The sequence below is a fragment of the Nomascus leucogenys genome, chromosome 10 (assembly GCF_006542625.1).
Source record: "Nomascus leucogenys isolate Asia chromosome 10, Asia_NLE_v1, whole genome shotgun sequence".
Taxonomy (NCBI): Eukaryota; Metazoa; Chordata; class Mammalia; order Primates; family Hylobatidae; genus Nomascus; species Nomascus leucogenys.
Window position 1 is genome coordinate 74109953 of NC_044390.1, and position 12780 is coordinate 74122732.

The window sequence follows — 12780 nt, forward strand, 5'->3', positions numbered from 1 at the left end:
TGCTGGGAGGGCCGGACCCTGCGAGAAACGGGTGGGCGTGTGCCCGGTGGGCGCGGGAGGGGCCCGGGCTGCACAAGCGCGCGTGCGCCTCGGAGCCGGAGCCGCGGGAGGAGGCGGGAGCTGAGTAGGCGGCGGAGGGGGCGGGTCGCGTCGGCCGCCACGTCCGCAGCCAGAGGCCGCCGCCTCCATCGCCGCCGCCACAGTCTTCTAGCTCCACATCCTGAGAGGACGCCTCCGGAGCCGCGACTGCCCGGGGTTGTGCCGGCCGCCGCTGCCGCCCAGGCCGCCTCAGCACTCCTCGGCGCCGGCCCGCTCACTCCGCCCGGCCCCTGCCCTAGCGCTGGCCGCGACCCCGGCGGTGAGTGTGTCGGGCTGTGAGGGCAGGGGCGCAGTCCTGGCTTCCTGCCCTCCTCCGTAGCCGTCTGCCGTCGGCGCCCCTGCCCCTCACCTCCCACTGCCCGGCCTGGCTGCCCAGCGGGGCCTCGGCGAGGCCCCATTGGGAAAGGGGGAGGGGCGGGACGAAGGTGGGGGCGGATGGAGGTTCGCTTCTGGGGCTACTCCTCCTTGTACGTCGCTGACTGCCCCGCCACGATTGGAGCTTGGGCACTCCCCTGGAAAGCCTCCGCCTGACTTCTTAGCATCTGGGGGTTCGGGGTTGGGAGCGGAGGAGGAAGGTGGGGGGCGTCAGCAGCCTGGGAGAGGAATGCAGCGGAGGGGCTTGGGTACTGGGCTTCCTCGCCCTGCCAACTCCTGACCTGTTGATAAACCTCCCTTTTGGGTACAGGCACACAAGACTTTTTCCCAGTGGACACCCCCATAGCTCTTCCTGGGTAGGAAGGCTGTACCACGCCTAACCTAAAGTAAAAGTGGGAATGGAGAGGGTGCTGGCGGCGCCCAAGGGTGACAGGGAGTGCTGGAGCACCCATCCGTGCCGTCACTGCCTCCCAGTCTAAATAAAAACTGCTTGCTCTGCACACGCAGCTTCAAGAGCGACCCCCCAGCTCCCACTTTCAATCAGATCGCCTGTCCTAAACCCTTCTTACATAGACATTCTGGAGCCCTTCGGAAGTTGGGGGTGTGCTGGGTGTACAACGTGGAGCGGAGGGAGGAGGTGCCAAGCTCAGCGCTAGCCACGGCGCCTGCAGGGTCATTTTCTGCCTCCTGCCACGTCACTCACTCTGCTAAAGAAAAAAAAAAAAGATTTGCTAGTGCCTAAAGGGATCAATAGGGAGAGAAGGGGCCGCCCGAAAGGGTTTAGAAACACCCAGAGAAAAGGGAAGGGTTCTTAATTTGATTTTTGCGTCCTTGTGAACACTGTGCTAATTCCAAATGAAAATATTTGCTATATGTGATTATTTGCTGTATGCTGTTGTTTAGCCTTTGAAACTTCTGCTGGTGTGAGTGCCCTCAAGGGTTCCCCAGGAATATCGATACCACACCAACAGGTAAACGCGCGCGCCCGTGTGTGTGTGTGTGTGTGTGTGTGTGTGTGTGTGTGTATATGTATGTGTATGTGTGTGTGCGCGCTCCACGCCCATGCTTAACTTTTTAAAAAGAAAGGGAGTAGCCTTTGATAAACCCATATGCATCCTGTTTTGCTTTTTCCACTTTCATTTCTTTAGTCTTTGTTAGAACAGATGTACCAGAAACCAAGTTCAGTAAAAATTTGTCCATTTATAGAAAGCATCGTTAGAAATTATAACGGTTGCTACATTAGACAAATATACAGATTTCTGTGTGTGTGCATGTGTTTTTTTTTTTTTTAACTACAGGAAAATCTTTATCTTTCTTTGTTTCAGTTATTCGGTATTTGCTCTTTTTCTACTTCCGGAAGATACCTCACTGGATTATATATAAACGTCTTGAGAATAGGACCTTTGTATGCTTGTTCACAGAGATGCCTCAGTGCCTAACAGAATGTTTGACACATAGTAGGAATGCAAGTATCTGTTGAAATAATGTGAAGATGGTGTACTGGTTCTCTGGTTTAATAGAATATTGTAATTCTGCTTAATGTTTCATTTAACGACAACCCTTAAAAATTGCCATTTTGACACTGTCAGTTATTACTCGTCTAAGTGGGCACTTACAAGTTTTACTGGCAGATGACCTTTTCTTCCTTGTTAGATTGAGAGCATTTCTTGTAGCCTATTTGCTGTTGATTTAATGGGCAGGGGCCATCTTTAAAAGCAGACTCTTCTTGATAGTTGATTTAACTAGAAAAACATAAAAACAGTAAGCTGGAGTTTTAATGTACTCTGCTTGTTGGTGTATATGTTGTAAAGCTCTGTATAAATATATTTTTGAATCTCTTTACAGTTATTTGGCAAAAAAGCTAAAACATGGGAGTGAGGATGTGGTAAAGTTCTTTTAGGTAGAATATGTAGAAGAATTTGGCTAATTCATTTATAGTCGTCTTTTTCTATTATAGGGAAATTGGCACCTACTGTTGAATAACAGGTAGTTTTAAGTGGCTTTGACAATAAACTTGTGCACTGTATTTTGTAGTTAAGCTTTATATAACGTGTTAGTGTTATTTAACTTACTTTGGTGTATAGAGGGGTGGTACGCAGAGGAAAATTTATGTACTGTTTTCAGAATTTTTTATTATGAATAAAAACTTTAAATTTATATATGAAATATTACTGAAACCCACAAACAACATTGATTCATCAAAGAAAACAAGTTTCCCAAGAGGTGTTTGTTTACTTATTTCTATTATTGGAATAAATTACCCTTTAGGGAATTGTGTTGTTAATCCTTGCTCAGTGTATTTGCCAGCTGCTAAATCTATGTGATACTATTGTACTGAGCAAGAATTATTTCTCCCCATCTCTACAATGCTTAATGTAACTGCTGATGAATTTGTAGTCGTGATATACAGTCTACAACAAAGAAGTCTTTCATATGTCACAATTTCTTAAAAACCCACTTATAACCAGTTTAGTTGGTATTGTAATAATTTATTCACACTTCAGGACCAAAAGGTAGAACTGATTTATGTCTGTAGAATAAGTTAAATCATTTGTATTTATCTAAAGCTATTGTCTGTCATTACTGCCTTCCTTAGAAAAGTATGTGTTGTGTTGTTTTTTGGTAGAGATGAGGTCTTGCTGTGTTGCCCAGGCTGCTCTCCAACTCCAGGGCTCAAGCGATCCTCCTGCCTCGACCTTTCAAAGTGCTGGGATTACAGGCATGAGCCAGCATGCCCAGCCAGAAAGTATGTTTTTAATAGCAACTTGTGCATTATGAGCTCCTAGAGAGCAGATATATTTGTTTCTTGAATGTATAATTTGTTTCTTGAATGATTCACTAAATGGCAAGTGCCGGAAAAGTCTATTCCCACTGGATTGTAAACTCTGGTTTAGAGTAGTGCCTGTGTGTGCTTAATCACACTGAACTAATTGCATAACAGGGTGCCTGGCACATAGTAGGCCTCAAGTATATGTTGAATTAATGATTCAGTGAGTTCAGGGCAGATAGTTTGTATGAAATTTAATAATGTTAATATATTACTTAAGGGTAACATTTAAAAATGGTCATTTTGAATTTTTTCTTTTTTGATATGGAGTCTTGCTCTGTCGCCCAGGCTGGAGTGCAGTGGCTCGATCTCCACTCACTGTAACATCCGCCTCCCAGGTTCAAGAGATTTTCCTGCCTCAGCCTCCCTAGTAGATGGGATTACAGGTACCTGCCACCACACCCGGCTGATTTTTCTATTTTTAGTAGAGACGGGGTTTCACCATGTTGATGAGGCTGGTCTTGAACTCCTGACCTCAGGTCATCTGCCTGCCTCAGCCTTTCAAAGTGCTGGGATTACAGGCCCATTTTGAAATTTTTACTGTCAGTTGATACTTGTCTCTATGTATATACTCTTAAATTTTATTAGTAGATTATTTACCTTTCAAAGTTTCAGATTGGGGTCTATTTATCTTCACAGTTCCTACTATAAGAGAAACAGGTCTCCTGCAATGGTGATAATAAGCAGGATAGTAATATAAAAAGTATTTCTCTTTAGTAACGAAGTGGCAATATCCATAAAGAGGTAATATCACTAAAAGTTAGGCACATATTTGTGTGTAGGACTTTGGAATGGTTTATGTGAATGAAAAGTACAGATGACACAGTTAAGGATTTTAGCAAATACCTTTATAAGGTAACTCAGTGTCTTCTGATCAAATTAGGAATTCAGGAAAAAAAATCTCAAATACTTGTGGCTTTTTAATTAATTAAAAATTAGTAATAATTTGTATTACTCTAAGAGTTCTAGAGGAATTTTGATACTACATACTGGCTCTTAAGGTGTGATGTACAAGATGCCCAAACGTCAAAACAAAACTAATCTTTTTTTTTTTGAGATGGAGTTCTGCCCTGTCACCCAGGCTGGAGTGCAGTGGTGAGATCTTGGTTCACTGCAACCTCCACCTCCTGGGTTCAAGCAATTCTCCTGCCTCAGCCTCCTGAGTATCTAGGATTACAGGCGTGTGCCACCATGCCTGGCATGGTATTTTTAATACCATGTATCTTTGTATTTTTAATAGAGATGGGGTTTCACCATGTTGGCCAGACTGGTCTCGAACCCCTGACCTCAGGTGATCCACCCGCCTTGGCCACCCAAAGTGGTGGGATTACAGGTGTGAGCCACCATGACTGGCCCTTGTTTTTTTTTTTTTTTAAGTCCCAGTGAAACTAATCTTTGTGGCACTTAGGACTTTCAAGGCATTCTAAATAGTGAATTCCTCTAGTCTAGGTAGACATATGCCTGGCATGGCAGGACTCCAGAGTTGCTACTTTCTTGTTTATTGATAATCCTATTGGTAACTACTGCTAGTAAATTTTAAATGCAATTGAATATTTCTATATAATAGTATCTAGCTTTTTACATTTCACACTCCTCTACAGAAACACTCCTAATTTAAAGCCAGAATGAACTCATGGTGGGCGTGGGAGTGGGAGTGTGGTTGGACTGGCAGGGAGAGCTGGTAAGTCTGAGAATATACCCGGAAGCAGCCCCAGGCGAGAGTGAAATCTCTTGAAAGTCTAGTTATCTTTTAAAAAAACACAATGTTCAAGCACTTTTCATTTTACTTTTTACTGTGTGTGAATTTAAAAATAAAACAGTATTTTAAATTACTCTAGATTAAATGCAGGCATTATGTCTCTCCTGTGGATTCTTAAGTCCTTGGCATACCACTGCCTTTAAAAAGGTACATTTGGGGCCGGGCGCGGTGGCTCACGCTTGTAATCCCAGCACTTTGGGAGGCTGAGGCAGGGGATCACGAGGTCAGGAGATCGAGACCACGGTGAAACCCCGTCTCTACTAAAAATACAAAAAATTAGCCGGGCGTGGTGGCGGGCGCCTGTAGTCCCAGCTACCCGGAGAGGCTGAGGCAGGAGAATGGCCTGAACCCGGGAGGCGGAGCTTGCAGTGAGCCGAGATCGCGCCACTGCACTCCAGCCTGGGCGACAGAGCGAGAATCCGTCTCAAAAAAAAAAAAAAAAAAAAGGTACATTTGGAAAGCATGACTCTAGCTTAGAGTTTTTTTTAAACCCCAAATTTGGGCCATATATTGGTATGTATTTCTTCTTGTGATGCTTAAAGTATATGCGGATACTTCTCTTCACTTCGCTTCTCTTCTCTTCGTCCTGTCCTGTCCTGTCCTGTCCTGTCCTGTCCTGTCCTGTCCTGTCCTCTCCTCTCCTCTCCTGTCCTATCGTTTGAGACAGGGTCTCACTCTGTAGCCCAGGCTGGAGTGCAATGGCATGATCATGGCTCACTGCAGCTGCTTTAAACTCCTGGGCTTAGGCAGTTCTTCCTCTTCATCCTTCCAAATATGTGGCACTACAGGCATGTGCCACCATGCCCAGTCAATTTTTTTTTTTTTTTTTTTGTGGAGATGGAGTCTCATTATGTTTTCCTGGTCTTGACTTCCTTAGCTCAAGCAGTCCTCTAACCTCAACCTCCAAAGTGCTGGGATTACAATATTTTCTTTTTATTGTACTTATCCCACAAATACTGTCTGGCAGCTTACAACAAAAACGTACCAACAAATTGGTAAAAATATGTAAATAAGATATTCAAATTGCAAACCAGGGAGAAATAGCAATCCAAGTAGCAGTCTTGAGGAGGTGTGGAAGTGTGGAGGAAGATAGGACACAACTGTGCAGGCCACAGGAGCCTACCTAGTTGAGTTGGGATTTTAGCTGTAAGTTTCCTGGAAGCCAAAGAGAAGGAAGACCTCATACCTTTGTATCTTTTAAATATAAAAATGCCTATATCTTTAAGAAAACACGCTAAATATTTGGGGGAAACAAGATATTTTCTAAATAATTACCTCTGAAGAAATTTCTTATGTGGAGTTCCACATCAGAGCTATTAAGTGTTGTAGTGGGTAATGTCTTTAACATTATTGTGCAGTTAATATAGTAATAACCTGCATAAGGCTGTTTGTCAGGATTTCCTTACCCAAGACATAACTGTGAACAAAACTCAGTGATACCATTTTCTTAAAGCATCATGTGATTCAAGTACATTGTTTTTGAGATTATTAACGTCATCTGTGGCTAAAACAGAATAATTAGGATTAGATGAACTACATAATCTTTAAAACTATTTATGAATGTTGCTGATTTCCAAGACTTGAAAATATGTATTTTTCTTTAATTATAAAAGCAATACATTTTTATGGTAGAAAATTTATAGATGTTAATTAACTATGCATATTTCTATGTATATGTATTTATGCATATTTCTATGTGTAGGTATAAAAATACTATATACAAATACTATGTATACTATTAATATATAAATGCTATATATACTACTTCATGCGTGTGTATGTAAAATGTAAAACTTATGTATTTCTACCCCCTCGGCAATCTTTATTAATACTTTGGCATACTTTCTTCTAGTCTTTTTGTATGCATTTTTTAAAAAATTGGGCATGATGATATATGCCTTTTACAGTCTCTAAATATAGCATTAGCATATTTCTGTAGTATTTGATCATAAATTATTTTCACATCTGCATAATGTATGTCTTTTGGAAGCTTATAAATTCCTCTCTTGCGTTCCATGAGGCTGTACTCATTTGTTCATTTTCAGATGTGTTCTGTTTGTTTTTGCTGGCTTCTCTTTTGCTCACCTCTTAAATATGAGCTGGCCAATTAATGCTGTCAGTAGGCTTCTCATCACTCTTTTCCTTGATCATATCACCCACTGCTCAGAGCTTCAGCTATCACTTCAAACCGCTCTTAGAACCTCAACTCTAACTCAAACTTTATGCTGAATCTCTGGCCTCTTAAATCCAATTGCCTGCTGAACAAGTGTGGATGCCCTGAAGGCATTTCAAATACAGCTTGTTCAGAAACAAGTCCTTCATCTTCTCTCAAAAGGTCTCTCTTCTGATGTTCTCTGTGTTCATCATCTCTGTCTTATACTAGAAATATGACATTAGATTCTCCCTTTCATCTCACATTAATACCCAAGTTACATTCTACTTCTTACAAACAATTCAAATATATGAGTGTCCACCATGCGTCATTGATTAAGTCTCTGGTGATAGAGTAGTAAACAAACCAAGCGTTTGTTCTCATGGAGCTTACATTTTAATTGCGAGAGACCCAAAGTAAACAGATTAGGTGAAAATGATGAGAAGAGTGGAGGGTGCTCATCTATTATAAGGTGGTCAGGGAACATCTTCTGATAAGGGGACATTTGCAGAAGGACCTGAGCCATGTACATATACTGGGGAAAAGACTTTGAGGAAAGGATAAACAAGGAACTCTGTGTTACTAGACTGGAATGAACAAGAGGTAGAATAGTGGAGATGGCGGTTAAGTGTCTGGCCTCAAAGGCAAAGGTATAAGGACTCTGAATTTTATTCTAAGCAAAATAGGAAGCAGTTGGAGGATTTTAAGCAGAGTATGACATGACTGGACTGAAAGAAGAACAAAGGTGGAAGCTCGGAGACCCACTCAGAGATTTTGCAGTAGTACAAGTAAGAGATTATGATGGCTTAAAGTGGTAACAGTAGAGGTAATGAGAAATGGTTATATTCTGGATTTATTTAGGCAACAGAATTTACCGATAATTAGATGGGAATGTAAAAAAAAGCAGAATTCAAAGGTGACCCTGGTATTTTGGTCCAAAGCATTTATTTAGACATGATAATCTGGCAGAGTTTAGACTGTCAGAAAATTCTATCTTACTGGACTACTAAAGTAGCCACTTACTGTATTAATCTCTCTGTCCTTCCATCTCTTCTTGCTTCAGTTAGTGTCTTAAGGCACAGATATGACAGTATAACTGTGCTCATGGGTTCTTATTGCCTACCCACAGAAGGATGAAGTCAATTCATATTATTTAGATTAAACTGCATATATCTTATGCTCTCATAAAGCAGAACTAATTTTTTAAAATTGTGGTCTTTTTCTTAATTACAAGATAGGATATAGAAAAATAATTGTTTTTAAGGGATACTGTATTAGAAATAAAAGGTAAGACTGTTGGTAGGGATTTATGGGGTAGGCACCAGAAAGTCAGTTTTGAAATATATGCGGTTACAGTCATAATCACACCTATTTTTAAACTCCAGTTAAAATATGTAAGATGTATGGGTATATGTAATTTCCCATATTTCTCTATAGGGTATGGTACCTTCTATTGACTGACCAGCCAAGTGATCTCCTGGATTTGTGTCTATGTATATGGTATTAATATATAGTACTGAGATTACCGTGATGAACAAGTTGGACAAAGGTGTCTGTCCTCTTGAAATTAATAGTCCAGCGGGGAAGTAAGTGGCTTCAAAATCATCATTTCTCAGAAGGGACACGCATATTCTGCCAGGAATTTCTGCATGGTTTGTTTTGGAATATGTTAAATAGCATTCTCATCTTAGGGTTAAGGCTAGAATTGTCTTTGATTTTTATTTTCACTATCCTAAACAGCAAGTATTTAATGAAGTTATTTGTCCTCTTCTATACAGTTTATGGTCAAGCTGAGATTCAAACAGGCACTCTGACCCCAAAGCCTTAACCACCATCCTGTATAATTTGTTATGATCTTACCATGATGATAGATCAAAGAAAATATAAATGTGAATGGTAATAAATGTACCTTTGTGGTTGGGGAGTTTTAAAATTAAGGCACATCCATCAAGAACCTCCTTTCCCAGTAGTGCATCAGCTGAAATTCTTACTGGTTTTTCTATGAGAGATTACTTAGCTTTACTATTACTTTTTAAATCTTATGTTTGGGATGATGTGCTAAATTCTCAAACCAAACCAGGATAAGATTAGGTGCCATTGATAAATGACCTGAGTCAGGATTTTCACTAGAGCAATTGAAAGCTATTTATTAAACACAACATGTGCTGCTGGACTCAGTAGAGGTGCAGAGAAGTCTCATCTCAAGTAGGATTTACATTTTAAAGTCATAAGAAGATGAATTCCATGAAGTTAAAAATCACCTTTGAAAATTCCCACTTCTCACAACCTCTGCCTCTACCACCCTCATCCAAGCCACCAACATTTTTTGGCCTAGATTATTGAAATTGTTTCCTAATGGGACTTTCTGCCTCTGCTGTTGTTCGCCTATTGCTTGTATTGCCTACAGCAGCCAGAATGATCTTTTAAAAGATCACCTTACTCTTTTATTCAGTGCCTTTTACTAGTTTCCCATCTCACTCAGTTAAAAGCCACTCTCCATCATCGCCTTCAAGGGCCTGTGTTTATCCAGACCTCACTCTTTGACTTCCTCTCCTACTGCCCTTGATGCGACCCTGCCACACTTTACTGGCTGTTCCTTCTTGCTGATCCAGGTAAGCTCCCACATCAGGCCCTTTGCTCTTGCCATTTCTTCTTCCGCAAAGACTCTTCACCTAAATATCTTGTATCCTTACCTTCTTTGAGTGTCATCGCAGTAAAGCCTTCACAGACTATCCTATCTAAAATATCATATCCTCTCCCCATCCATCCCTGGCCGGGCGCAGTGGCTCATGCCTGTAATCCCAGCACTTTGGGAGGCCGAGGTGGGCAGATCACCTGAGTTCAGGAGTTCGAGACCAGCCTGGCCAACCTGGTGAAACCCCATCTCTACTAAAAATACAAAAATTAGCCAGGCATGGTGATGCACGACTGTAGTCCCAGCTACTCGGGAGGCTGAGACAGAAGAATCACTTGAACCTGGGAGGCAGAGTTGCAGTGAGCTGAGATCGCGCCACTGCACTCCAGCCTGGGTGACAGAGTGAGACTCTGTCTCAAAAAAAAAAAAAAATTATACAAAAATAAAGTATCACAGCCTCTCCTCATCTATCCGTTTTTCTCCATAGCATATAAATACCACTGACATATAGTCCTCTCTTTGTATTTATTTATTGCCTTTCCCCATTGGAGTATCCATTTCATGATGGCAGAGATTTTTTCCGTCTGTATTTATATATATTTACATATTTTACAGTAAATTTTGAATTCTGTTAACTGCCTCTGTTCATAAGAGCTTTAAGAACAGCAAAAAGTCATCAAAATTGATCTGTTACTGATTCAGATTGGTGGTGTCATCATTACAAGAGAGGGATGTCTTTTTTTTAAGACTTTCTCAGAACACCGTAGTATTTTTTTTTTTTTTCCAAATTTTAGGGTCATGAGTACATGTGCAGATTCATTACGTGAGTAAAATCATGTGTTGTGGGGGTTGGGTGCACAGATGATTTTATCACCCAGGTAATAAGCATAGTACTCAATAGATAGTTTTTTTGACCCTCACTCTCTTTCCACTCATCACCTACAAGCAGGCCCCAGTGTCTCGTTACCTTCTTTGTGTCCATGTATACTCAGTGTTTAGCTCTCATTCATAAGTGAGAAAATGCAGTATTTGGTTTTCTGTTCCGGTGTTAATTCACTTAGGATCATGGCCCCCAGCTCCACCTGTGTTGCTGCAAAGGACATGATCTCATTCTTTTTTATGGCTACATAGTATTCCATGATGTATATGTACCACATTTTCTTTATCCAGTCCACTGTTGATAGGCATCTAGGTTGATTCCATGTCTTTGTTATTGTGAATAGTGCTGTGATGAACATAACACGTGTGTGGTAGAACGATTTATATTCCTTTGAGTTATATCCAGAAATGGGATTGCTGGGTTGAATGGTAGTTCTAAGTTCTTTTGAGAAATCTCCAAACTGTTTTCCACAGTGGCTGAACTAATGGACATTCCCATTAGCAGTGTATAAGCATTCTTTTTTCTGCAGCTTTGCCAGCGTCTGTTATATTTTGACTTTTTAATAATAGCCATTCTGTCTGGGGAGCACCTTTTTTAGTTCTGGTATACTTTTTTCTTCAAGTCTATTGTGAAATAAATTACAATTAAATTAACCAGTATTCTATAGGAGGAAACAACATTTTTGTCGGCTAACCCCCACCTTCCAGCTCTCTTTCAGTGAGTAATTTTCACTTGTAGTTGAAGCACCACAGTAACAACGAAGGAAAACTTATACTATGACTGCCACTCTTTGGTGGGTGTTTCACATAAGATTTATATTGTCTACTGGTACAATTTAAAGTATTTATTAAATGCCGCAGTTTGAAGTAGGAGAGAAACAAGATGAAGACTAGTTGTATAGTGGGTATAAAATGTTGTTTATCTGAATAATGTTGATGAAATTGCAATTTAGCATGTGATAAGAGGTAGTCTGACATGTTGAGGTTAAAATGAAATGTGTTTGTATGTTTTTTTTTTAGGGGATCATGAATCAGACAGATAAAAATCAACAAGAAATCCCATCATACCTAAATGATGAACCACCAGAAGGTAAGTATGCATCTGTAACACTAAGAATGGAAAAATATACTGAATTAAAGTTCTGATAGTTTTTATTTACTTTTTTAATTTTATTTTTATTTTTTGAGACAGAGTCTCACTCTGTCAACCCAGGCTGGAGTGCAATGGCACGATCTTGGCTCACTGCAACCTCCGCTTCCTGGGTTCAAGCAGTTCTCCTGCCTCAGCCACCCAAGTAGCTGGGATTACAGGTACCCGCCACCACACCCGGCTAATTTTTTGTATTTTTAGTAGAGACAGGGGTTTCATCATACTGGCCAGGGTGGTCTTGAACTCCTGACCTTAGTTGATCCACCTGCCTCGGCCTCCCAAAGTGCTGGGATTACAGGCATGAGCCGCCACTCCCAGCCCTGATTGTTTTTATTAAAGAAATATAACCTGTTTACCTTGTCAGTAAATATGTCCCCAAAATAATTGAAGATAACATTTTTAGCCTCTAATAAGAAAGCATAGATAGTGGTGAATAGGGACACAATTTTACCATATAAGGCATAATATTTTGCTGTCATTCTTCTTTTAAGACCATTTTAGAAGTATAAGTATCCTTTCATTTGTAAAGGGTGAGGATGGATACAGAGGAAGGATGGACTGTGTTTAGTTTTGATATCCTGCATACAAAATCAGCCTAATGCAAGAGGCATTAGAGATCTATTGTGAAACTCCTATTATTAATTATATTGTAATTGGTACCTCTCCTCCTCTATTAACACATGATCTTGGGGTCTGCTTCATTTGTCTTTTTAAGTCATAATTCTCTTTGAGTTTGAAAATTGTGATATCATGAATCATTGTAATTCTTCAAAAACCCTTGGAAACACACCTGAATGTCTTGAGTACACACAGAAAATGACTAGAGGCATGTTTTTGGTATAGACTGTTACTAAACTTAATCCAAATAGTGATCTCCTTGGAGAATTGCATGTTGATTACTAGG

General features: G+C 40.7%; 1 protein-coding gene across 2 annotated transcripts in view; it reads left to right on the top strand.

Moving 5' to 3' along the window:
- TMEM263 (transmembrane protein 263) overlaps positions 1-12780 on the top strand; it is an 18700-nt gene continuing 5920 nt past the window's right edge. Inside the window, exons 1-3 of one of the 2 annotated variants that reach the window (XM_030821311.1) lie at positions 1-358; positions 1378-1445; positions 11747-11816. In XM_030821311.1, the coding sequence (XP_030677171.1) occupies positions 11753-11816 (64 nt within the window). In that variant the 5' untranslated portion in view covers positions 1-358; positions 1378-1445; positions 11747-11752. The remainder of the gene's footprint in view (positions 359-1377; positions 1446-11746; positions 11817-12780) is intronic. The other variant, XM_030821310.1, reaches the window with a different exon arrangement.